At 51.6% G+C, this 24,373-nt stretch overlaps 2 protein-coding genes across 2 annotated transcripts in view; one reads left to right on the top strand and one right to left on the bottom strand.

Annotated features, from left to right (window-relative positions):
• Positions 1-24,373, bottom strand: part of PAIP2B (poly(A) binding protein interacting protein 2B) — a 577,567-nt gene that overhangs the window by 348,400 nt on the left and 204,794 nt on the right. The window lies entirely within an intron of this gene.
• Positions 1-24,373, top strand: part of DYSF (dysferlin) — a 219,204-nt gene that overhangs the window by 71,277 nt on the left and 123,554 nt on the right. The window contains exons 16-22 of the mRNA XM_050755219.1: positions 3,627-3,709; positions 12,187-12,228; positions 13,885-14,000; positions 14,452-14,565; positions 15,874-16,051; positions 16,661-16,785; positions 18,832-18,938. Coding sequence (XP_050611176.1) covers positions 3,627-3,709; positions 12,187-12,228; positions 13,885-14,000; positions 14,452-14,565; positions 15,874-16,051; positions 16,661-16,785; positions 18,832-18,938 — 765 coding nt within the window. The remainder of the gene's footprint in view (positions 1-3,626; positions 3,710-12,186; positions 12,229-13,884; positions 14,001-14,451; positions 14,566-15,873; positions 16,052-16,660; positions 16,786-18,831; positions 18,939-24,373) is intronic.

Raw genomic sequence — 24,373 nt, 5'->3', positions numbered from 1 at the left:
TAAGGAGGGGCCAGCTGGGATCGGCTGTGAGGAATAATCTCTGAGGGCAGGAGGAGCTGGGAAGACTTCCTGGAGGAGGTGGGACAGGTGATGGCCTGGCAGGAGGGGTGGGGTTTTGCTAAGCTCATGATGAGGACGTTCCAGTGAGGAGAGGCTCACAAACCAAGGCCAGGGGCTGAAAAGAGCAGAGCTTCAGGGAGGATGGGCTGCAGTGCAGCCCTGGGTTGGTGGGATGAAAAGGTAGGGTCCCCCAGCTGGAGGAGTGGCCCAGATTGCCTGGGCAGGGGACGCCACGGCAGCTGTGCAGCAGGTGAGGGCAGCAGCTCGCAGGCATCTTAGAAAGATCACAGCATCTAATACTTGTTGAGCACCTACTAAAGACCAACCCTGTTTCCAGCAAGCACTCGACACGAGTCATCTCATCTGACCATCAGCTCACCGACATCAGTTCGCAGATGAGAAGGCAGGTTGGGAAAGATTGAGTGACCTGCCTGAGCTGATAGCTAGCTGGAAAGTAGCTGAGGCCAGGCTTGAACCCAAGCCTGCTGTTTCCAAAGCCTGGGTTCCTAACCACTAGGCCATGCCACCTTTTGCTAGTTGACAGGAGTTTTCTCTTACACTTGAGGGGAACACTTGGGGTCCACACGTGTGATCTCGGGGCATTGGGCTTCCCAAAAAGAGAGAGTTGTCCTTTCTTTGCCCCCAAGAAGTCTTGGCTGTGTGGTTCCCCAGCGTGTTCTCCTTTGGTCTCATGCCCGTGACACCCCCAACCAGGAGGATAATGAGAGACTAGGGAAAAACCCCCAGGCCACAGAGCCATTAAGCTGTGTGCCAGTTCCCCAGGCCTAAAGAAAACAGCTTGTGAGAATTAGAGGAGAGGAAAGAGAGCCGCCGGGAGGGCCTGTGAGGGAGAGGCCGCGAGGGCAGTGACCACGGGTATGTGCCGTGGGGAAGCGGTTTGGAGGAAAGATGTGCTTTACATCCCAGAATGATCTCTTCATCTCAGCTCTCCATGTGTGCCGCTCTGACTGCGGGCAATGGGCTGTGCGTGTCCCTGCGTGTTTGCACATGTGGATGTGTGTGGGTGCGGTTGTCTCCTGTGTTGTGGATGTGTCTGGCCCGAGTCCGGGTGAGCTGTGTCAAAGGCATCAGCGTACTGTACAATCCAAACACATTACAGAATCTGGTGGTTGCATCTCTGGTTTGGGTTGAAGTGGCATTTTTATTGTGAGTCTATTTTCAGACTTGCTGTATTTTCCAAAAGCAACCCCAAGCCCCAAAACCCAACTCTTGGCCAGAAAGCATTCTGCTGCTTCAAGTTGCTATCCAGAAGAGTGCTTTCTTCCCAGAAAACGCAGATAAGCTCTTGTTATTACCTGAATCCTGGAAATAGGATATAGTCCATATGGCCGTTTCTCTGTAACTTAATCTTCCATTTAATTCTTCAGAAATTCCTTTTTCATTAAAAAACCAAACAACACAAAACAAAAAAAGAACCCAAACCACCCCCTACCTCCATAAAGCAAAACCTCTCTCCTCCCACTCTCCTTCCCTCGTCTCCCAATTCAGAGAAGGCCGGAGGTCAGACATCCAATTCCTTCTCAAGTGCTGGTCTTGTCTAGGGTTTGGTCATGAAGACAGTGTACAAATGCCATCGGCTGTCAGTCATCTGGTGCTGAGAATCTCATTGTAAAATGTTCCAGCACATTTTTACTTTCCAGTTCTTTTTTTCTTTTTGGGATGGAATTTCGCTCTTGTCGCCCAGGCTGGAGTCCAATGGTGCAATCTTGGCTCACTGCAACCTCTGCCTCTCAGGTTCAAGTGATTCTCCTGCCTCAGCCTCCTGAGTAGCAGGGATTACAGGCACGCACCACCACCCCTGGCTAATTTTTGTATTTTTAGTAGAAACGGGGCTTCAGTATATTGGCCAGGCTGGTCTTGAACTCCTGACCTCAGGTGATCCACCTGCCTTGACCTCCCAATGTGCTGGGATTACAGGCATGAGCCACCACACCCAGCTTTTCAGTTCTTATTAACATCATTCACCTGGAAAAATGGTAAAGATCTGTCTGTGCTGACAATTCATTCTTCCTAATGTAGCACCAGTGATGGAAAACTTTAAAAATCAAAGCTTAATCACCTCCCTGGGAAATACAAAGAGAGAGGAAGGAAGGAGCACAGAAATTGGGCAGAGATTAGGGTACCTCATAGGGTCAGGATTTCAAAGAAAAATCGAAGCACCATGCCAGGGTGTGCTTTCACAATGGGGCTGGGATGTGTCATTTGAAGCTGCCCATGGCTAAGGCACTCACAACAGGGAGAGGGTGTCAAAGAGGCACCAAGAAGAAGGGGAAAATACCCAGGAGAAACTTCCTGAAGGAGATGGGTCCTGCCCAGCCCAGCGTTTCTCAGCCTCTGCATCATTGGCATTTGGGACTGGATTATTTTTTGTTGTGGGGGTTCTTGACCTAGTGGTTTTGACCCCAGGTCTAGCCTACCCGGGAAGCAGCAGGTGGCTGCAATCAAAGCTCTGGTCTCCACGTCAGCATCTCTGGCCTCAAATCCCAGCTTTGCCATCTTGGCAAATTATTTAACCTTCTCAACGTTGGCTTTCTCATCTGAATTTGGGGCTAATTGTACCTACCTGGTCGTGCTGATGTGAGTTAAGTCACTTGATGGTTTTAGTGCAGTGCTTAGCTCTTAGTAGGTGCTCAATAAATGTTAGCTCAATTACTGTTTATTATCATCAAAGGAGGCAGGAGTGGGGTTCAGAGGGAGGGTCTGCACAGGACGTGGTTGGCTAATAGGTGAATCAATCGGTTAGCCTCCTTGAGCTCCTGGCCACAGTCCCCTACACTGGTTGGGGAGCCGAGAATTGTGCCCCTGGAAGCAGGCCCTGTGCCTTGCAGGAGCAGTGGTCCAGGAATCAGGACGCCAGGACTTCCATTCCAGTCTTCCCCTCCCTCCCAATGACCTTGGGCAAATACCTACATGGCTTTGAGCCTCAGTTTCCTCATTGGTGCAACAGAGATAATAATGAAAGTGCTTGTTTCTCAAGGCTGTGTGAGCCTCCGGTGTGATAAAGGCTAAAAGTGCTCCATTACGTACAAAGTCAGATACAAAAAGGAATCGTGTATTACCACTGGCTACTTCAAGACTGTGGCCTTAGAGATAGTTTCTTCCTGGTCACCTAGTTTTCTCCTTGATCTGAACATTTCTTTAGCTCCTGGAGCCTCTCAGTTCTCCCTGGGTCTGGGAATCTGGCTCCCTGAACAGTCTCCCCAGTCTCTGGCCCTGCCTCCTTGCCTCCGCCCTCCTCCCTGTCAGCCTGCAGATGTGTCTGCAGAGATCCAAGCTGGCAGCGGGGGCTTGGTTGCCTGATGGGATGCTGGTGGTTGGCGAGATGAACTAGTTCCCTCTCAGAGAGTCTTGGGCACGTCTTCTGTGCAGTTTCTTCATCTCTGGGATTACCAGGCCTCAGTAACCTACCAAAGTGAAGAGCAGGAGCGCTCTCTGCCCACCCCCTGCCCCCCAGTGATGTGTCACTGAGGCCGCATACTTCCTGGGTGGGCTGTGGCCTGCAGTTCCTTCCCTGTGTTCAGGTCCTCTCTGCTCCCTTGCTCTAGGGATCGCCTCACTCACAATGACATCGTGGCTACCGCCGACCTGAGTATGTCGAAAATCTCTGCCCCTGGAGGAGACATAGAAGGTATGTTTCCTCTTCGTTCTGCCCTTTGACCCCCTGTGCTCTCCCCTGTCCCCCCTCTATCCAGCTTATACCTCTACCTTTGAGAGTTTGCAGAAAAGGGGAGATGATAAGGCCTTTGTTGCCCATTTTCCACTGAGAAGGGCTCTGGCAATGAAAGAGAGGTCTTGCAGACATTTAGGGTTCTCCACACTTGGATTGTGGGATATGCCACTGAAGGGCACAAAGAGGATAATTCACTCCTGCAGAGAACATTGGCTGGCTGTGGCCATGCCATCCGTCAGGTCCTGCATTGGCTGACTGTGCTCTAGCGGTTTCAAAAGCTACTGAAATAGATCTTATTGGTCTATTAAAGAAGTAACTCATCATCATTTTGTAAAATTTTAAATAAAGAAATAATCTGAAAGAATATAAAATTTACCTGAAATGACCCATAAGCCCACCCCTCCAGCCAGAACTATTAGCACTCCGAGACCTTTCGGTATGTGTGTATATATCTGTACATGCATGTAAGATGTGTGTATTTAATATATAGATATGTATATATATACATTAGAACAAATTGTTTTGAAAATTGCTTTTTGATACTTGATAATACAACATAGATATCTTTTCCTGTTATTAAATGTTCTTCTATAATACAATTTTAAATGAATACACATATTCCATTATGTGAATGTATCATGATCCATGTTAACTAGTTGATGAACATGTAGGTGTTTTCAAAATTTTCCACATTATAAGCAACTAAATTGGCAATGAATATTTCTGTTGCTGAATCTTTATATAATTTATGAGTTTCCTTTTGGATAAATAGCTAAAATTGGAAAAGATTTCAACTTTTTTTTTTTTTTTTTGAGATGGAGTCTCACTCTGTCGCCAGGCTGGAGTGCAGTGGCCCAAACTCGGCTCACTGCAACTTCCACCTCCCCGATTCGAGCAAGTCTCCTGCCTCAGCCACCCGAGTAGCTGGGACTACAGGTGCACACCACCACGTCCAGCTAATCTTTGTATTTTTAGTAGAGACAGGGTTTTACCACGTTGGCCAGGCTGGTCTCGAACTCCTGGCTTTGTGATCCGCCCACCTCGGCCTCCCAAAGTGCTGGGATTACAGGCATGAGCCACTGCACCTGGCCTAGGATTTCAACATTTTTAAGGCTTTTGATATTTATCAAAATTGCCCTTCAGAAAGACTGGACTATTTTATACGCTTATCATGTCCCTAGGGTTATTTTGCTATGCCCTCCCCAACACAGGGTAAAATGATATTAAAAAAAGAACTTTGTTAATTTGATAGGTGAAAATGGTATTTCACTGTTGCCTTAATTTTCATTTTATTGATAGCTGGAGAAGTTGATGATTTCAATTTGAATATATTTAAATAATTATTTTATATTTATATATAACATGTTTGTATAATTTATATTCATTGTATTATAAATGTCCTATTTATGTTCTTGGCCTATATGAAGAAATGTTTATCTTTTTCTCATAGTTTTGTAAGAGTTCTGTATATATATGGATATTAACTTTTCCTCTGTCATATATGTAGTAAATAACTCTTGTTGGCTTTATTTTACCAATTAATAGTTTTTGACCTATAGAAACTTGAAATTTTTATGTAGCCAAATCTGTTAGTCTTTTCCTTAGGGAATAAGGCGGGGATCTAGCATTACTTTTTTCAAAATTGTTCTTTGGTGATACAAACACTGTATTTTGAGTAATCTTTTCCCTATATTTCAAAATGCTGCCTTTATCACCTACTAAATTCCTAAATGTGTTCTTGGGCCTGTTTCTCTGTTATCTTCAACTGGTATGTCTGCTTATTATTTCTTTGGTTTTGATATCTGGGTTATGCTGGCTTTGTAAAATTAATTGTAAAGATTTAAAGTCTTCTCTAACATCTGGAATAGTTTATATAACATAAGAATACAGTCTTTTGAGGGTTTGAAATAATTCACCCATAAAACCATATGGGCTGGGTGCCCTTTTTGAGTGGGTATAGTAATAGCTCTTTAAAAGCTTTTCAATTTCTCCTGTGATGATTGTTATTTTTAGTTTGCTGCTTTTACTCTGGTCAATTTTGATAATTTATATTTTCCTAGAAAAGCATCCATTACATTGAGGTCTAATTTGTTTGCATAGTGTTGCACAGAGCAAATTTTTATAAATTGAATAATTCTCTCTACCTGTGGTGTTTTCCTTTTTCTTATTTCTAATGTTACATATTTGAGTTTTTTTTTTTTTCTTGATTAGCTGGTTAGAAGTTTATTTTAAAACTTTATTGGACTTTTAATCTTTGCACTCTTTAACTCTCTTTAGACTGATTTTATTGTTTCCTTCTTTAACTTTCTAGCTTCTTGTCTTTATTTTAAAAATTTCCCATTTAAATAATGAAAGTATGGTTTCTGCCTTCTGTGTCATGCTCAAACCCTAAGGTTCAGCAGACCCTAAGGTTGTATTTAATTGTATTATTTTTTTTAACATTTAAACATTTGATCTATTTTGAATTTATTTTTGTGTGTTTTCTGAGAGCAGTTCAATTTGATTCTTTCATAGTTAGTCTATTTTTTTCCTGACTAGATGCTGCTCATAGGAATTTATCTTTTTTCTGATAGTTTAGAAAATTATTTTAATCTTTCTTGGTAAAGGACACTTTCCATTGAATTTTGTCTGAGACATGATGAATTCTTAAATCTGGGTGGAGGATTGTTTTTTAAGAATTCCGACATTATGCCATGGACAGCTGAAGGCAGAGTGGGGGAGTGGGGAGAGCTCCAGTTCTCCAGCTGGCCAACTTGGGTTCAAATGCTCTTGGCTCTGCTTCTTTGTAACTGAGTTAGTTGCTCCAGTCTCCGTAAAATGGGGCTCTTGCAAGTCCCAACCCTCACGAGGCGGTTGTAAAAATCATGAGATTATAAAGGTAAGGTTCTTATAAAGTCTGGTACACAATAACCCTAAAGTAACATTTGCTGTTTTTATCATTAAGATGGGCTTTCTATGTTGCTAATCTGATTTTTTTTTCTGTACCAATTCTGCCTTTTACTGCTTCGTACATGGTTTAAAATGGGCTATTGCATTTGTAGGTTCTTGTCAAGCTTTCTTTTTCCCCTGTCACCCCTTTTATATTTTCCTTTACTTCTTTGCTCCTTGTCTGTTCTCTGCCGGCAGTTCTGCTTTGTTCCACAAAAACTACATCTTCTTGTACTCTACTGAGGATTCCCAATCATTTTCTGCAATATGCAGGTGAATGCTTTCCTGAATCTTACGGATGCAGTTTCCATATCCTGGTTGGCTCTCTGCCCTCTCCCTGCTTTATTCACTCTCCCGCAAGATCTGTTCAGTGTTGGTATCTCCCACATATAGGGTGTGTGGGTCTTTCTCTGTTCATCCACCTGCTGAGATCTTTAGCTGGAGGACAGGTTAACATGCCCAGTTTCTGGCCGACTCTACCCAGTGCTCTTGAAGTTGGAGATCATCTCCAGATTCTAGATCTCTAGGAGACCTCTAGGAGAGGAGACTGGATATACCATTTTTTAAAATGTTCCTTTTTTTTTTTTTGAGAAAGAGTCTTGCTCTTTTCGCCCAGCCTGGAGTGCAGTGGTGGTGTGATCTTGGCTCAGTGCAACTTCTGCCTCCCGGGTTCAAGCGATTCTCCTGCCTCAGCCTCCCAAGGAGCCACGATTACAGGTGCCTGCCACCGTACCCGGCTAATATTTTGTATTTTTAGTAGAGACAGGGTTTCACCATGTTGGCCAGGCTGGTCTCAAACTCCTGACCTGAGGAGTTTCTGACCTGAGGTGATCCACCCGCCTTGGCCTTCCAAATATTACATCGTTTTTAAGCAAGACATTGTTAACTTAGACTTCTAGCTGCTTGATGTCCTCATGTCCTTCTGTAAATGTAGGCAGCTATCAGAGGCATATACCTGATATTGTTTTCCATTCACTTCATTCTTTTAGGAGATGTTTATTGAACATATGCCTTGTGTCAGGGGCTGGGCATAGAGGGTTCAACAAAATATTCTTGGTCACACCGTCGGGGAACTTAGAGTTCTGACAGGCCACAAACAAGCAGACAAATAAATATATGGGTATAAGTTGTGTTAAGTGCCCTCGAAGAAAAGGACATGCATGGTGAAAGAGAATAAGAGAGTAGAGGAGAGCTGTTTCTGCCTGATGGAGTCAAGGAAGGCTTCTAGGAGGAGGTGTCTTAGGCTGCCAGAGGGGAAGCCACCGGCATGTGAGGAGCAGGTAGGAAAGAGTTCCAGGCAGAGGTGATGACATATGCCAAGGCCATGTGGCAAGAAAGAAATGAAAAGACTGGTTTTGCTGAGTTCTCTGAAACATTTAAAGGGCAACTTTTAATTATAGAAAATTTCAAGTACACGCAAAAGTAGAGAATTGTACAGTAAACTCCCAGGCACCCTCCCTGAGCTTCCACATCTAGCTGCTCTCTGCCTTCTGATTTCCTTGTTGGGACTTTGGACTAGTCCCAGAAACGACCTTCCTGCAGGCACTGCAAACCTGCTCTTCCTGCCCCAGCCCCTCCCTTCCTCGCTGGGGGAACAATGTGTTCCGGGATGTGGCCCCGCCCCTTCACTTATTGCTGTTCAGATAGTTTCTGAGAAGGGCTGTCTTCCCCAACAGGTAGAGAGATCTGGGGGTGGTAATGCAGTCAGAGGGTCACCTCACAGGTCAGCACTCTTGGTATGGAAGGAACCTCTTCTTCAGTTTTCTGGCTGGCACTGTCTCTGTCTCTGATTCCAGGGGCAGACACTGGTGGAGGCACAGTGGGGCATTTCTGACTGTTTTCTGACAGTCGTGTTTCACGAGGCTGCAGCCGTGCTTGTCGCCAGCCCCCTGACGGAGAGTTCGCATCCTCCGACCTACCTTCATTTCTATGCTGTGTGAGCCCTCACTTTTCTCTGTGTCCACAAATGTGTGTTGGTGGGAAGGCAAGAAAGATGTTTATGTGGTCACTAGATGGCGCTCAGGTCACAGGCAACCCAGCGTGCTTCGGAAGGCATTCAAAGTTGGGCCCACCTTCCATCACCGATGGTTCTGGAAATAAATGAGAATCTTCTTGCAACCAGCTAACCGGTTTTGAACATGCAGTTAAATAGCTAGATCTAAGTGGCAGTAAAAGAGTTAAACTTGTGCATCCAACTGGAGCTGTCTTTGATGACTCTCAGACCCTGCCGACCCGTTCCTGCAGAGGTGGGTCCCTTTCTGGGGCCAGGGCCTCTCTCCGGCCTTGAGGTCGGGCCCTTGCCTTGCTCCTGCCAAGCCTCCCTGACCTGCGCGCAGCCCCCTCGGAACGCGTCGCTCCAACTTTCCTTCCAGCCCTTTTTAATGTTGTTTCTCCACGTTGTGGGCTTCTAGCCCATTGGGGCGATAGACAACACTTGTATTTCCTCACTGCTCTCAAAGCCCAAATGAAACTGAACTGTAAAAACAAGTTCTTTCTCTGTATTTCCCCGCCTCAGGGTTCACCAGATGATTTGGTTCAACTAGGAGTTTTTGTTTTTCTGTTTTTGTTTTTGTTTCCAGTGAGGACAAGACCTAACACTAACCTCTTAAACACCTCTGCCCACAAGTTTGCCTGGGCACACTAGAGTGTTCCTTGGACCCTGTGCTCTGAAGTATTAAGTAAGAATTTTGTTTTTTAAAAAAGAGTGCTTTCCTTAGAAGCTGCAGGTCTTTTGAAAGGTAATAGGCACATGAGCTCTGTGAAATGTACACAGATTCTTTCATAACTTTATACATAGGAAACTCATGCTCCATAAATAGCACTTGTATCTTAGTGTTTTCCATAGCTAAGAAATCCAAAGTTAGTCTCCTTTCGTCTCTGGAATGTAGATGATGCTGATTTCCCAGCAGTTTTCAGTTTCTCCTCTTGCCTGGCGCAAGTGAGAGTCAGGCAGCCAGCCGCCGTGGGCTTGGGGATGTGCCGAGAGGCAGAGGGAGCTGGCGGGGCAGACTGCAGGTGACGGCCTCAGCTTCTTCATGCACCTCCCAGGGACTGTGTGCAGGGCTGGGACTTGTGGCTCACTGGGCTAGGAGGTCCTGCTCCCTATCTCCTTCAGCTTCCCCCAGGTGAGGCAGCTGAGCTTTGTTGCTCGGGTCACAGAACTGGGCGCATTCATCTGTGTTTTGGACTTCCATAGCCCCAGCTCTCTGGACTGAGGGAAAACACAATAAAATACTTGTGTTTTGGCAGAAGGGTGATGTGGACGAAATAGAGGCCTTGTCTTGGGTGGCTTCACTAGTCACTGTGCCCTTGAACTGTCTGCAGACACAGGGGCGAGAGCCCAGGATGGGCCTTCACACCCAGAGACTGTGATCCGCCCCCAAGTCAGGAGTCATTGACCTAAGACATCAGCAGGGCCGTGTCTTATTGCATATTCCCAGTGCCTCCTCCTGCACCTGGTTAGGTTTGCTGAATGAACAAATGAATGAAAGAATGTGTGAATTAGGTTGGGTGCAGTGACTCACACCTGTAATCCCAGCACTTTGGGAGGCCGAGGTGGGTGGATCACCTGAGTTCAGAAGTTCGAGACCAGCCTGGTCAACATAGTGAAACCCCATCTCTACTAAAAATACAAAAAATAGCCCAGCATGGTGGTGGGCGCCTGTAATCCTAGCTACTTGGGAGGCTGAGGCAGGAGAATCACTTGAACCTGGGAGGTGGAGGTTGCAGTGAGCCGAGATCATGCCGCTGTGCTCCAGCCTGGGTGACAAGAGTGAGACACTGTCTAAATAAATAAAAAGAAAGAAAGAAAGAAAGAAAAGAAAAGAAAAGAAAGAAAGGGTGAATTAATGAAAAGGTGTGGTTGGGAGGCAGGCTGCTCTGCAGTTACCCACTTGGTCCTCTGAGCCACCAGAGGCATGTGTTGGTCAGATGGCCGATGGGATTAGGGGGACTTCTGCATCTGGGCTGGGCACCAGTCTGCAGCCAGAATTCAAAATCAGTCTGGGTGGGAAGCCAACTTTGCCTCTGTAAGAAGCACATGGGGGTTGGAACTGTGACCTTGGCCTCATTAGCCCAAGATAACAGGCCAGGCCTGTTAGTAATCATTTAGAAGGAGCTTAAAATGGGATCTGTTTCCTTCCGGTGGTCCCTGGCCACTGCTCTCCTTGGGCCTGCAGCTGTGCCTGTGTTGGCCCTCTCGCTGTTGCAGAAATCTCCCCACAAGCAGAGCCCTGGCTTGCCCATGGAAGGAAACCTCTTGCTTTGGAGATGAAGGTGGCCATGAATTATGATTTATGCAGCCCTGGTGTCTGCCGGCTGATGTTTGTAGCTGAGGCCTGGCTGAGGAGGGCTGAGGGGCTGGGCCGGGCCCTCCTTGCTGCCTCTGCCCTGTCCTCACTCCGGACGGCCATGCTGCCTTCTCTCTTCTCCACTCTTTCTCTCTGTGTCTTTGTGCACTCTTCCTTCACAAAGTTTTCCTCAACCCTTGACTTCTGACTGCAGTCACAGGGCTAGGGGAAAAGAAGTGTTTCCTGGAGGACAGCAACAGGTAAAGGTAAACGAGGAAGGGAAGTAATCAGCAAGTTCACCAACCACGTCCCGGGTGGGCACGTGACCTCAGACTGCGTCACACTTTGCTGTTGCAGAAGGAGAATGGGAAGGTCAGATTTGGGAAGAGGCAGAAATCAGAGAGGACAGTGGAGGAAGACCGAGGGGTGTCCGCTTCCTTGGCGGCATTGTGTACCTGCCTAGCAGTGAGGGACAGATTCAGAGTCCATATGTGTGCCAGAGCATTTCCTTCCTTGCTTTTCTTATTTCTAGACATTCCTTACCAACATTTAGGGGCACACCCAAGTGTGTAGCGTGTTCAGCTTGTGGACAGCGTCTGGCTCTGTGCTTCCCTGGAAGCGGCCTGTGTCAGAAGCTAGATGCCAGTGCCTGCTGTTGTGAACATGCAACGTGGAGCCTTCAGGGGTGATTCTGAACACGGCCACTAGGTGGAGATGTTGTGCCTTGAAATGTCCCTGCTCAGGGCGCCTGGTTCCAAGTGCGACCTGCCTGTGGGCTTGGAGTGTGGGGAGTGCCTCGCTTCCTAGCTCTGGCCCTTTTGTGTCTCCCCACCCTTCCGTTGTGTCTGTACTTTGTTCCCCTCACTTATCTGGCTATCATATGGAAAAGTACATTTTCTTTTCTGAATTATTCCTTGAGTGTATTGAATCAAATTTCGGGTCCGGCAAACGGAACACACAGAGTGATGGGCAGGCCAAGTGAGACCCCTAGGGCTCATGGGGTGTTGGGGGCTGCGTCTGGAGGGGCCGTGATGATTTAGTTTATGATAAATTTACAGCTGGGCAGAGGGTGGGGCCTCGGGCTGCATCTGTTTCACAGCCTGGAGCTGTCTTTCCATCTGTCTGTCTGCCAGCTCTCCATCCACAGCCTGTTCATGTAACCAGTACTTCTCCCGGCCATGCCCACCCTAACCCCTTTTCCATTTCTTTACGCTTCAGAGGAGACTGCAGGTGCCGTCAAGCCTTCGAAAGCCTCAGACCGTACGTTGCTGTCACCTTGGGGACAACCAGGGGAGCGGGGCCTTGGGTTTCGGTTAGAGGGGCGAGGGTGCTGGAGGCATGGGGGTTTTTGATTTGCCTGAGGTGGGACTGAGGTTCCCCCACAAATGTAAGTCTCTGGACTTACATTTGCTGTCGCCTCTCAGCCTCTGTAGAGCATGTAAATCGTCTGGAATGCTTTAAGGGCCAATTTCCTCCCATTTTCCCCAACCCTTCCTAAATGGGATAGGCTTGGGCCGATGCTCCAGTTAGACCCCTCTGTCTGGTAGTGAGGGGTAGGGGCAGGCATGGGGGTCTGGAGTGGGGCAAGGGGAGTGTGAGGTGTTTCAGGGGCCAGGAGGAGGCCAAGAGGAGTTAAAAACTCTTGGAGTTGAAATCCTCAAGGTAAATCATAATTGAGATGATTAACGCAAATAATTAGTAATGCTCCTGTTAGCCCATCTACCTGGGCCTCTCACCTCTCCTGAAGGCCAGTGCCCTGTCTGTGCTGGGGTCTAGGAGAGGGAAGGTGTTGAAGGAGGTGGGGTGGCCCCTGGCTGAGAAGGGAGGTGAGGCTCCAGCCTTCTGGTCCCTCCCTGTCCTGGCTCCTCCCTCATCCCTATGGTCTCGGCAGGGGCTGGACTCGCAGTGCATGACCTTAGGTCTGGCTCAAACACTTCTCTGCTGAGGCCATTTGTTTTGTGCCTACTTTGGCTCATTCTTGTGTGGACTGATTGGGTCGTTCCAGAGGGTTCCCGTCTCTGGCCCTGCTTTCCACTTTTGGTATTTTGGAAACAACCTCTTCCCCATTCCTCTGAAAGGGACAGTGTGGCATTTTAGGGTTTTCAGGGTATGGCCAGTAAAGTCCCATTGGGAAACTCAGTTGTGAGCTGGAAAATGATGTTAGCAAAAGAGAGCCTCCAAAAAAGGATGGAAAGGATGTGGAGAGATTTCCCCTCTTCAGGAGTGTAATTCTCTCTGCTCTGACCTGCTCTGTTAAAAAATGTTCTTTGCACAATGTGTGTGTGTGTGTGGAGGAGATTCTGGGATGAGGCAAGGCCATTAGGGCAGGGGGTATGTGCCTGGCGGCTGCCCTAGGGAGGAGGAACGTCTAGCTGGGCTCCAACCCTGGCCTCCTGGGAGATGGTTTCTCTTGTTACCGGGCTCTGGGACCTCTTAGGTCCTCCCCACTGGCTGCAGGGCCTACAGTGCCTATAGAAGCGTAGGATGGAGAGCAGATGCAGGACTTGATGGGGTGGGGCTGGGGAGGGGCACAAGCAGTAGAGGGCCTTGAACCCCAACTTTGTGTGCTGGCTGAGTGCATGGGCTTTGAGGTGACACCATTCTGGGCCCTGCCACCTTGTAGTCATGTGTTTCTTTGCATCTCTGAGCCTCAGTTTCCTCATCTATAAAATGAGACTAATAAAAATAATAAAAATATGATTGCATCTCAGCATGATGGTGAGGAGTAAAGAGACTTAGGGGAGGGCACGAGAGCTATCGCTCGTGGCGTTCGTCTTTATACACTGACAGGAGCTGCATCGGGTGCATGTGGGGGGAACTGAGGGTCAGGGGTGGGCTCAGGCTGGAAGGTGGCTGGGTTGAGCATTGGGAAGCCCCACTGGGCCGATCCCTCTGATTGCCACTTGTGTCTCCCAGTGGATGACCACCTGGGCTTCCTCCCCACTTTTGGGCCCTGCTACATCAACCTCTATGGCAGTCCCAGAGAGTTCACGGGCTTCCTGGACCCCTACGCAGAGCTCAACACAGGCAAGGTGAGCCGGCTGGAGCCCTGCTTAGCAAGGGCAGGATGCCACATGCCCAGGTCCCTCAGGAGCCCAGGCCTGTATGCAGAGTCTTCCAACCCTACCTGGGGGCCCACAACCAGGCAGCCACCCACTCAGGGAATTCTCCTTCTGCCCCTTGACGCTGCCTTTCCCGAGTGCCAGTCTGATCCTTCCATGTTCCCCGCCCTGAAGGACCCAGACCCTGTCTCTCTTTCTTCATCTTTTGTTCTGGGTTGGCATCTGGCACTGTCCATCTGGGTGGCTTGTCATATCCCCTGAACTCTCTGGGCCATGCTTCCTCATCTGCAGAGAGATGAGGTTGGCTCAGGGACCTCCTGGGTGCCTGGGAGATGAGCTACCTCAGGGCCAGAGGGTGCCCCTTTCCTTCCCCTCCTTCCGTCTGTCTCCCCTGCTCCTGGTGACCTGACCTCCCTGGCAGGGGGAAGGTGTGGCTTATCGTGGCCGGCTTCTGCTTTCCCTGGAGACCAAGCTGGTGGAGCACAGTGAGCAGAAGGTGGAGGACCTTCCTGCGGATGACATCCTCCGGGTGGAGGTGAGGGGCATGGCTCTTGGTGGGAGCTGGGTGTCGGGGCGGGGAAGGGATGGCCACACTGGACTGGCCTTGAGGTGTCATGGCAGAGGGAGGACTCAGCTCTGCCTACATGCATAGTGCCTTTACCTCTCTGGGCCTCAGGTCTCAGCTGTAAAGTGGGAATAAATTAACACTTGCCCCTGCCTCCCTGGAGGGATGATCAGAGGCTCAGAGAAGATAAATGAAAATATTTCAAAAGTCTAGAGTTTGATGCAAAATGAGATGTGATTTTATAATAATAACGTAAGGATAACTATTAAGTCAAATAAGCACTGAACATGTATCAGGCACTATGCTGCTGACACCTCTGCTGTTACTGACTCCTCCCAACACCATGAGGTGGCTGCTGTTATTATTATTATCCCCATTTTACAGATGAGGAAACAGGCTCAGATATATCAGAGCAACAAATGGTGGAGCTTGGCCTTGTGTCCAGGAGGCAGCTGTGCAGAGTCTGTGTGGTGATTTAAGCTGTTAGACACAGTGGTCAGATGGCTCTGGTTTGAATTCTGGCTGCAGCACTTACAGGCTCCATCAGTTTCCCTATCTGGAATGTGGGGATATATTATACTTAAAGTTATATTATATAGCTTGTAATAATATATTTATAAGATGGTTGTGAGAATTAAGGAAATACACATATGCAGTAAGCACTTACTAAGTGCTAGCTGTTGCTACTGTTTACATTCACCTAATACCCAATTGTCTGACCCCTCTTCTCTCAATCATAGGATTGAGTTCCTGCCCTGTCCCCGCCCTATGCTCAGCGCCTGGAGGGGACAAAGAGACCCTTTCATCCCAGGCACATGACAGTGGCAGTCCGTGTGTCCTGCAGAGCTGGCTGCTGAGGGGGAGACCCTGAGTGGCATGGGGCAGGAGCTCTGGGCAGGCGCCTGGTGGCTTAGAGCCTTTAGCCCCTCTGAATGGCAGAGAAGTTCCAGGTTGCCCCTGTGGGCCCAGTGGGAGACCCCACTCAGCTGATGTGGTGGTACCATCGCTGCTGGTTTGGATTAGGGGCAGCTTGACCTTGGAGGAGCAGCTTTTATTAGGGAAACATGGCCAGACGCACGCAGATCTGGAATGAGCTTGTTCAGTTAGCAATGAAATCTGGATGCTGTTTCTTTCTTGGGCTACTTGCCACCTGTCAGTCCAGCCAGGAGCTATTGGGTGCCGGCTATGGCCAGGGCCTGCCAGATACATGTCCCCTCCCTAGCCCGGGTGCCTTTCTTTGCTTCTCCTGTGACCCTCTGGCCCACTCTCTGCTCACAGAAGTACCTTAGGAGGCGCAAGTACTCCCTGTTTGCGGCCTTCTACTCGGCCACCATGCTGCAGGATGTGGATGACGCCATCCAGTTTGAGGTCAGCATCGGGAACTATGGGAACAAGTTCGACATGACCTGCCTGCCGCTGGCCTCCACCACTCAGTATAGCCGTGCAGTCTTTGATGGTGAGGCAGTGCTCCTGGCTGGGACCCCGATCACAGGATCATAGAGCAGGGGGCCACACCTTAAATCCTGCCTCCCACGGAAAGCTGCTGGAGGCTATTCAAAGACCCTGGCCCTGGCCAACCTGTTCCAGCTGTCCCCTTGCTCTCCTCCAGGCGAGGGGCCCTGCTACTAGTGCCCACAGATGCAGCTCCTGGGACCAGCTGTGGTCAGCATTGACCCCGATCCATCCTGCTCATTTCAAGGAGTCTGCCGGCCTTGGTTTGGACATTTTAGGGAGTGTGGCCTTGGGTTTCCCAGGGCAGCTGTAACAACTCCTCAGTTTTGACATGCCCTGGAGCCCTAATGAGAGCTGCAGCTGTCTGCTCAACTCACACAGAGAGCTCAGGCACCTCTTTCGGACACTGGGCAACACGGGTCACTCCACGTGTGTCCAAGAGAGTTCTTCGAGGGGAAGGGTGAGCAGGTGCCTCTCTCTCTCCCACGTGTGGTCCCCTTCCCAGCTCTGCCAGTCCTAGCCCCGGAGTGCCCAGGAGGCTGGCACTCTTAGCACCCCATCCCACCCTCCCTCCGCTCCTGGCACAGTGCTCAGGTCTGTCTCTCCATTCCAGGGTGCCACTACTACTACCTACCCTGGGGCAATGTGAAACCTGTGGTGGTGCTGTCATCCTACTGGGAGGACATCAGCCATAGAATCGAGACTCAGAACCAGCTGCTTGGGATTGCTGACCGGCTGGTGAGTGAAAACGTGCCCAAAGCTGCACACGCCTGTGCATGCACCTGCTACCCCGCTGCACGGGGCGTCTCAGACCACCATCCACTGGTGCACACACTGACACATGGCTATGCCTACTAACCTTCGTGGTTGGTGTCCTCGGTGTCTTGGCAGTACCAGGCTTGTGGTCCTGTCCTGTACGCTTGGAAGAGGAGAAAGGGGATGCGAGCAACCTGAGGCAGCTCCAGTGTGCAGTGGGACCCAGGGCAAGGGAGCAGAAAGAAAACCTATGTCATGCAGCAGGGCACGGCCTTGCTCTCGCTCACTTACTCATTACAGGCCTTCGGACTCTTAATGCACGCAAGGGCTTATGCTAGAAACTTCTAGCCAGAAGCTAGAGGCCAGAGGTGAACAAGGAGCTGGCTCTGTCTTCAGGGAGTCAGTTTATTAAAGGAGGGCATAGGCTCACTTGTGCCTCTCATACAGGGCTTTCTAAACTTAGGTACAGGTGACACTCCAGGGGCAGAGAGATGTTGGGCTCAGAGCAGGGAGGGTGGCCAAGGAGCGTCAGGAAGGCATCACAGGCCAGCGAGGGGGCTGTGTCCAGTGCAAGCAGATGGGGGGTGGGAACCCAGCTAGGCCACCATTGCAGGAGCCTGAGGGAGGGTGACCAAGCCCTGGGAAGGAGATGGCCTCGGGCGGGGGCGGAAATTGCAGGACTTGAGCTACAAGGCCTTGGTGGCCAACTGGATTTGGGGCTGAGGAAGGGCTATAAGGAGGAACTCAGGTGGCTGGGGAATTGGGAAGCTGGGGAGAAGAGCAGAGCATATGAGGTCAGGTTCTGTTTTGGGGGTGAGGAGGGGACATCTGGGGAGGCCCCTACAGATGCTGGATGCTGCAGTCCTGGCACTTGGCCAGAATGGAGGAGAATCACAGGTGGGCAGAGGTGTAGAGGCCAAGGGAGGTGAGGAGGTTGAGTGGGAAGCTGATGGTCCTGGCAGTGGCTCTAGGGGTTTCTGTGGTGTGGATGGGGACAGCTGGTGGGAAAATGCAGGAGACAGGTGCAGGCTCCACTGCAGGAGCATGCTGGGATCAGCAGGTGGAGGGAAGCGGGGCTGGAGAGGCCTGGGCATATCTGTGGGTGGGGAGGTGAGCATGGCTTGAAGGAAAGGTGGACAGAGAAGGGAAGGAGGCCATGGTGGCCCCACCTTCCCAGAGACTGGCAGTTCTAGGGGAAAGAGGAGACCAGCGAGTGCTGAGATGGGGAGAACGTGGAGTTGATGCCATACAGCTCTAGACTCTGCCTTCTGGGCCAATCACTGGCTCACAGCAAGACTCCAGACTCCAAGAGGGCAGGGACCATGTTCTTTCCAGTTCTATGAGACCGGTAGTCCAAATCCCGAGTACACGTCCTTGTTCAGGAAGGCCGGTGGGTGGGGAGGGGCGTGTGGGGGGCTGAGGGACAGTCCTTGGCCTCTCAGCTCAGGGCTGAGGCCCCATGGAGAGGGCTGGAGAAAAGCTTGGTAAGGGCCTGTTTCCTGGGAGGCAGCACAGGGAATGAGCAGCCACGGGAGTTTGAGGAAGGAGGTTCCTGTGATTAGAGGTGGCGGGACTGCTCCTGGGAAGAGGGTGCTCTTCGTCTAAGCCTCATCGGGTGGTAGAATCTGGAAAGGAGAGAGGGTTCCAGGTGGGGAACCAGAGCAGGCTCGGAGAGGGCCACTCACCTGTGGGAAGCCAGGCCTGCTTTGAGGGTGGCAGGGAGGAATCAGAAGCCATCAAGTTCTTTCCAAGTCTGCAGAACCCCCGCCCCTGCCCCCGAGCTCCTTGTGACTACATGTGAGGCTGGAGTTCCAGGTACGAGACTTTGGATGTATTTGGGTACGGGCAGCCTTGGAAGGTTCTTGAGTCAGGATAGAACCTGGTTTGTTGGGCCTGGGCTCTGCCTTCTTTGCTCTAACTGTTCACTCCTTTTTGGTTCAGTAGCAGTGACAGGGCCTAGGGGCTGGGTCCAGCGTGCACCCTCTGCCCTGTGGTGACACACCTGACCCTTGCCTGCCCCTTCCACAGGAAGCTGGCCTGGAGCAGGTCCACCTGGCCCTGAAGGCGCAGTGCTCCACGGAGGACGTAGACTCACTGGTGGCTCAGATGATGGATGAGCTCATCGCAGGCTGCAGGTAGGGGGGACCTGGCGCCCCTGGTGCCCTCCTCTCCTGGCTCAACTGGGCCTGTTTCGCTGGGAGTGCTCGTGTGTGGCGGTGAGCAATGGCACGTCTCCCAGCCACGCTTGGCCAGCAGTCCAGCCCGTGCTGAGTCCAAAGGTGGTGGAGCCAGCGCAGGAGTTGAAAAGGTGACATTGAGAGCAGGTCATAAATCTCCCTGCAGCAGCGGCAGCTGCGGGCCCGGCGGCCAGCTCACCTGAATGGGGGGCATTGTGTCTCTGATCCCTGACCTCTTATTTCCCTGATGGAATCTCCAGGAGGAGCTGGCTGGGGGGTGGGGTGACGGCGCCCCTCATTCCCTCAAGGCCATGTCAGGGATCATGGTTTCTGTTTAGCCTTCTATTGACACGGCTGATTGTCGACTTCAGGAAAAGAAGGCCCGGGGTGTGGAGGCCCAGCAGAGGGGTGCATCTCACATCTCCTCCACTGCCATGTGGTTTTGGGGGGCCACCCGTGGGTTCTGACCCTTGGTTTTCTCAACTTCAACCTGGCATGAAGAATAACTACTTTATAATATCTTCTAAACAAAGTGCCCGGCCCTTGGGAAAGATTTAATAAATGGTAGCGTAATTATTGCTCAGAAGAAGAAATGTCGGGAGACTTAGCTCCTGGTCTCTTTATTTGACTTTGTGACTTTGGGAAGCTTCTCTTCTCTGGACTTTAGTTTTCTCAGCTGTTAAATGGACTTAAATAGTCACCCCTCTGCTCTCCACGGGGTTAATATATGCAAATGTGTGAATATACACAAATGTATTCTATGCCCCCTATACGCCTCATCTCCCCTCCCTCAGCATGGCCGTACAGCCCTGCTGAACGCATCAGAGAACTGATAACCATGGCCACTGATGTAGCATCCCTTCTATCGTTTATGGTTCAGTTAGGAAGTATATCTTTATCAAAATATTACCCCCAGAGAAATGCTCCCGGCCCAGCGGTGGAATTCCAGACAGGCCATTCACCCATTTCCCCCAACCTTCCTGAAGCCTGGCAGGCTCAGTGCCAGACACCCAGAGCATACTGACAAAGGTACAACTTCAGCCCTCCAGGGATGGTTGGATGCAAAAAATGGGCAGAGGAGGTAAAGTCTGTTAGGAAGTTAGAGGTGTGCACTGTAGGAGCTCCAAGCAGGTGCATCTCATTCCCACTAACTGAATTCAGGGAAGCTTCCTGGAGAAGGGGATGCCTGTGGTGGACTTTGAGGGAGGAGCAGGAGTTAGCCTTTGGAGAGGGGACTGCCAAGGCAAAAGCACAGAAGCCTGAAATGCCTGCTGCCTCCTGGGTGGGGGAGGTGGCAGGAGAGGCTGTTGCCCAATTGGGTGGCCCTGAGGGTCTCTGCTATTAACCAACCATGAAATCTTATGAAGTAGAAAGTAGGCTGGGTGTGGAGGCTCACAGCTGTAATCCCAGCACTTTGGGAGACTGAGGTGGACAGATCACTTGAGGTCAAGAGTTCAAGACCAGCCTGGCCCCATCTCTACTAAAAATACAAAAATTAGCCATGTGTGGTGGCGGGTGCCTGTAATCCCAGCTACTTGGGAGACTGAGGCAGGAGAATTGCTTGAACCCAGGAGGTGGATGTTGCAGTGAGCGAGATCACGCCCCTACACTCCAGACTGGGTGACAGAGCAAGACTCTGTCTCAAAAAAAAAAAAAAAAAAGTAAATGACCCTTGTTTTACAGATAGGAAACTGAGGCACAGGGAGGAAGGCTGATTAACTTGCCCAGATTCACACACCTAGTGAGTGGCAGAACCTCCTTGCAGTGCTGCTCTGTAATGGACAGAACTTGATGGGGTGAATGTGGCAGCCACAGGAAGGTTCAGAATGATCCCCTGGTCCTGGCCCGGGTGGCTAGGTGGGCATGGGGGCCGTGCTCTGAGAGGGTCAGCAGGAGGAGGAGCCAGTTGAGGGGGAGGTGAGGCATTCGGGACAGGCTGTGTTGAGGCATCTGTGAGGAAGCTGGCCTGTGGTCTGGAAGTGGGAGGACAGAATGGGGTTGGAGGGGCGCATACGGGCACGGTCAGCCTGGGGTGGCCGCAGCCACTGGGTGAGTTCCCCAGGGCATCCCCAGGGCCCCAGGCCCCACCTGCAGGATGACTCATGGTGCCACGTTGGCACCACTTTGGGTGAGGTGGGTGGGCCAGGATTCTGGGTTCTACCCGTGGCCCTGCACATGACCCCCGTGTTGTTTGTAGCTTGGCAGGTCTGAGGGGCCTGGGACATCTGAGACCCGTGGGCCCTGAGTCCTTGGCTGCCCTCAGTGACCTCTGCAGGGCTCTGCTCTTGGAGGATCTGCCTAAAAACACTTCTGGCCCCTTTGAGTCACTCTCCCGGGGTTGGACGAGTGGCTGGGCCTCCCAGCAGGGATGCTTGTTCCAGCTCAGGAGCTTGGGAGGAGAGCTGGGTTCCCGTCCTCTTGGGAATGCATAATGGCTGTCTAGGAGAGGAATTCCAGGCAGCAGGAGCAGTTCGCTCAGCTCCACCTGAGGCCACTAGTGCCCCACACCTCAGCAAGAGGGCTTCCTCCACCCCCTCTCCTGTGTGGGAGCATCCTGTGTGATGCTGAGCACCATCACAGCCGACGTGCAGAGCAGCTGGGCATGGGGGCCTTGAGCGAACTCAGGCCCACAGCTGACCACAGCAGCTCACCCTTTCTCCAGCCAGCCTGGCCCACTTCTCCAGCATCGGTGTTCCTCATTCCATCTCAGCCCTTTTCCCGGCTCATCTTCCGGGAGCCTCCCCCTTCCCCAGGGCCGGTGGTGTCCACTCTGTTCCTCCAGCCCAGCCCTCTCCTCTGATCTCTACACCTATGAACACAACGTGCTGGACATGTCCACGTGGATGTCCCGCCAGCACCTCAGTGCTGCGTCTGGGGCTACACGTGTTGCAGACAGGTTTCATCACCTCCTGGCACTCTTTTCCTGGCTCCCCAGAACCCACGCTGGAAACCTGAGCCAGCTCTGACTGCTCGCCTCCTCTTTCCTCTGCCCCAGCCCTGGTGGCTCTGCCTCACCCATGTCCTTCCTCCTTCCTTCCTCTCCCATCCCTCCTTTAGTATCCCCATCGTCTTCAAGCTGTGTCACGCCTGCCTCCACGTCAGCCCTGTAGTGGCTGCCACTGCATCCAGGAAAAGCCCCTGCTCTCATCCTGGTGGACAGGCCTTTCTGTCCCCACCACCTGCCTCATGGAGCCCCTGTACTTCTGAAGCTTTGCATTGGTTTGTCTGGCCCTCAGCGTCCCCACCCCTACAGGCTCCCCCTTGCCTCTGTGTCTTTGCACTTGTGCACATGCTGCTCCATCAGCCAGGATGCCCTTCCCGCTCTTTTGGGCCTTACTAACTCCTGCTGGCCCTGCCAGGTGCAGCTCAAAGCCGCTTCCTCCAGGAAGGGCTCCTGACTCTGAGGCTGCTCAGGCAGGGATCTGTTTGCATCTTTCTTCTGTGGGGCCCCTGAGAGCAGGGCCAGGTCTCATCTCTGGATGCAGCATCCAGCCCAGGCCCAGGGGAGAGCTGTTGCTCACAAGGAGTGAAATGAATGCCCCGAGGCCAGTTCATCTTTCAGGCTGGACACTGCCCAGGGTACAGGTATCCACCTGGCCCCGCAGAGGCAAGCAGGGACCTTGGGAGCAGCCCAGCCCACTCTACTGTCAGCCTGCTGAGCCCTGTGCTGGGCCTACCTGCAATTTCCAAGTCAGCCGGCGTTGTCGGGGCCCCTGGCTTTGCTTAGGGCTGGGTGGAGCGCCATCAGCTTCCTCTTCCTGGTCTCCCCTTCTTTCCGTACCCCCTGCCTTGGGCTTTCCTGAGAAGGGAAAGAGCCGAGACAGCACGGAGACAGCTTGTTAGTGGCACTCACAGGTCCTAAATGTTTCTTGGGGAGTCTTGGCTGGGCTGTAGCCTCCATGAAAATCTCCCTTTGGTGGTCTGTACTGCAGCCCCTCCCGACTCCCTACCCAGGCTGGGCGCATAAATCACCCTGGTTGGCTCGGCTCTCTCTATCCCTCTCCAGACCCGCCTGCCCCCGCCCTCAGGCCCACTCAGGCCTGGTTCCCAGGCAGGCCCCAGCCCAGGGCTCCGGCCCAGGCTCCCCCACCCCCGCCCCGCTACCCATGGAGCATGCCGCTCCACCGCTGAGGAGCGGCCTGGGGCAGCCCATCCGCGGCACCCTCGGGGCAGTAAATATTATATTACTACAGGGTGTGCAGTACGTGACCTGAGACAGGCCCCGGGGCTTAAGTTTCCCGAGATGGAGTTTGCGTACTGCTCCCCCCACCCTAAAAATTCAATTAAAAAAAATAACAGGAAAAATGTAGTGCGCCGAGGGCCTGCCAGAGTGGTGTATCTGGCGGCGGCGGTGCCGCTGCGCTCCGGCGGTAATTGGTTCTGCATAGCTCGGGGAAATTGGCAGAAAAATAAATCAGCCGGGAGCCGGGAGTCAGACGCTGCGGGGAGGGGAGGTGGGGGGGCTGCAAGTGGTGGGAGCAGACCTGGTGGAGCGGGTTTGACTAATGTCCTGTTTGGGAGTCAAGGGGGTGGGGTGGGGTGGGGGCAGGGCAGCCCCCATACCCTCAATCAGGGAAAATGGAACGGGGTCCTGCTTGGTTAGAGAGTGCACAGACCGCCCGGCCGCATTTCTGCATGGCGCTTGTGTGGGTACCGACCCCTGGGCTTGGAATGGCGAGGAGGAGCCATATGAAGGACTTTTAGGGTGCCTCTGTGGGATGGGGGAGGTCAGAGTTCTTTGCCTCTAAACAGGATTGAGCTTAAACCTGAATTCCTACCTCTCAGGGCTCAGGGCTGTGTTTCTGGCATTGCATGTACCCCCCACCTCCTCTCCAAAGGCTTCCCAAAACAGAGGGTTCTGGGAAGGGTTCTGTCGTGGCTCCCCACCCCACCTCAGGTGGATACATCTGAGCTGCTGGCCTCCCCGCAGTGCCTGCAGTGGCTTTTCAGGGGTTTCTAAATTTCTTCCTTGAAGAATGCGGACACACAGCACAGAGCGGGCTTGTTTCAGTGCAGGCACTCAGTGCTGGGGCCTCTACTCTAGGAGGATCCAGGGGGCAGGAGCGGGACCCCCTGGGCCCTCTGAGAGCCTGTAGTCAGTGGGGCAGAGGGGAACATATGTGCAAAAGAACTCACCGGACTGGAGTTGAGGACAGATTCCAAACTGGCAGTCCTGGAATCGGGGGCTGGGGACTCCACATCAGGAGGCATGTAGGCTGACATGGGTGAGGAAGGCTTCCTGGAGGAGGTGAGGATGGAGCACATCACACAGAGATGGCTGTGCTTGTGCAGCCAGCTGGAGAAGGCACCCAGCAGCAGGCGGAGGGGGTGGGGCCTGCTGTGAGAACCCCAACACATGTGCATGCCTGGACCTGGGGGAGCCCTGGGCTCAT

Source organism: Macaca thibetana, chromosome 13 (genome assembly GCF_024542745.1).
Source record: "Macaca thibetana thibetana isolate TM-01 chromosome 13, ASM2454274v1, whole genome shotgun sequence".
NCBI classification, from domain to species: Eukaryota; Metazoa; Chordata; class Mammalia; order Primates; family Cercopithecidae; genus Macaca; species Macaca thibetana.
The sequence above is the reverse complement of the archived record's forward strand: the minus strand, read 5'-3'. Positions and strand labels throughout refer to the sequence as shown.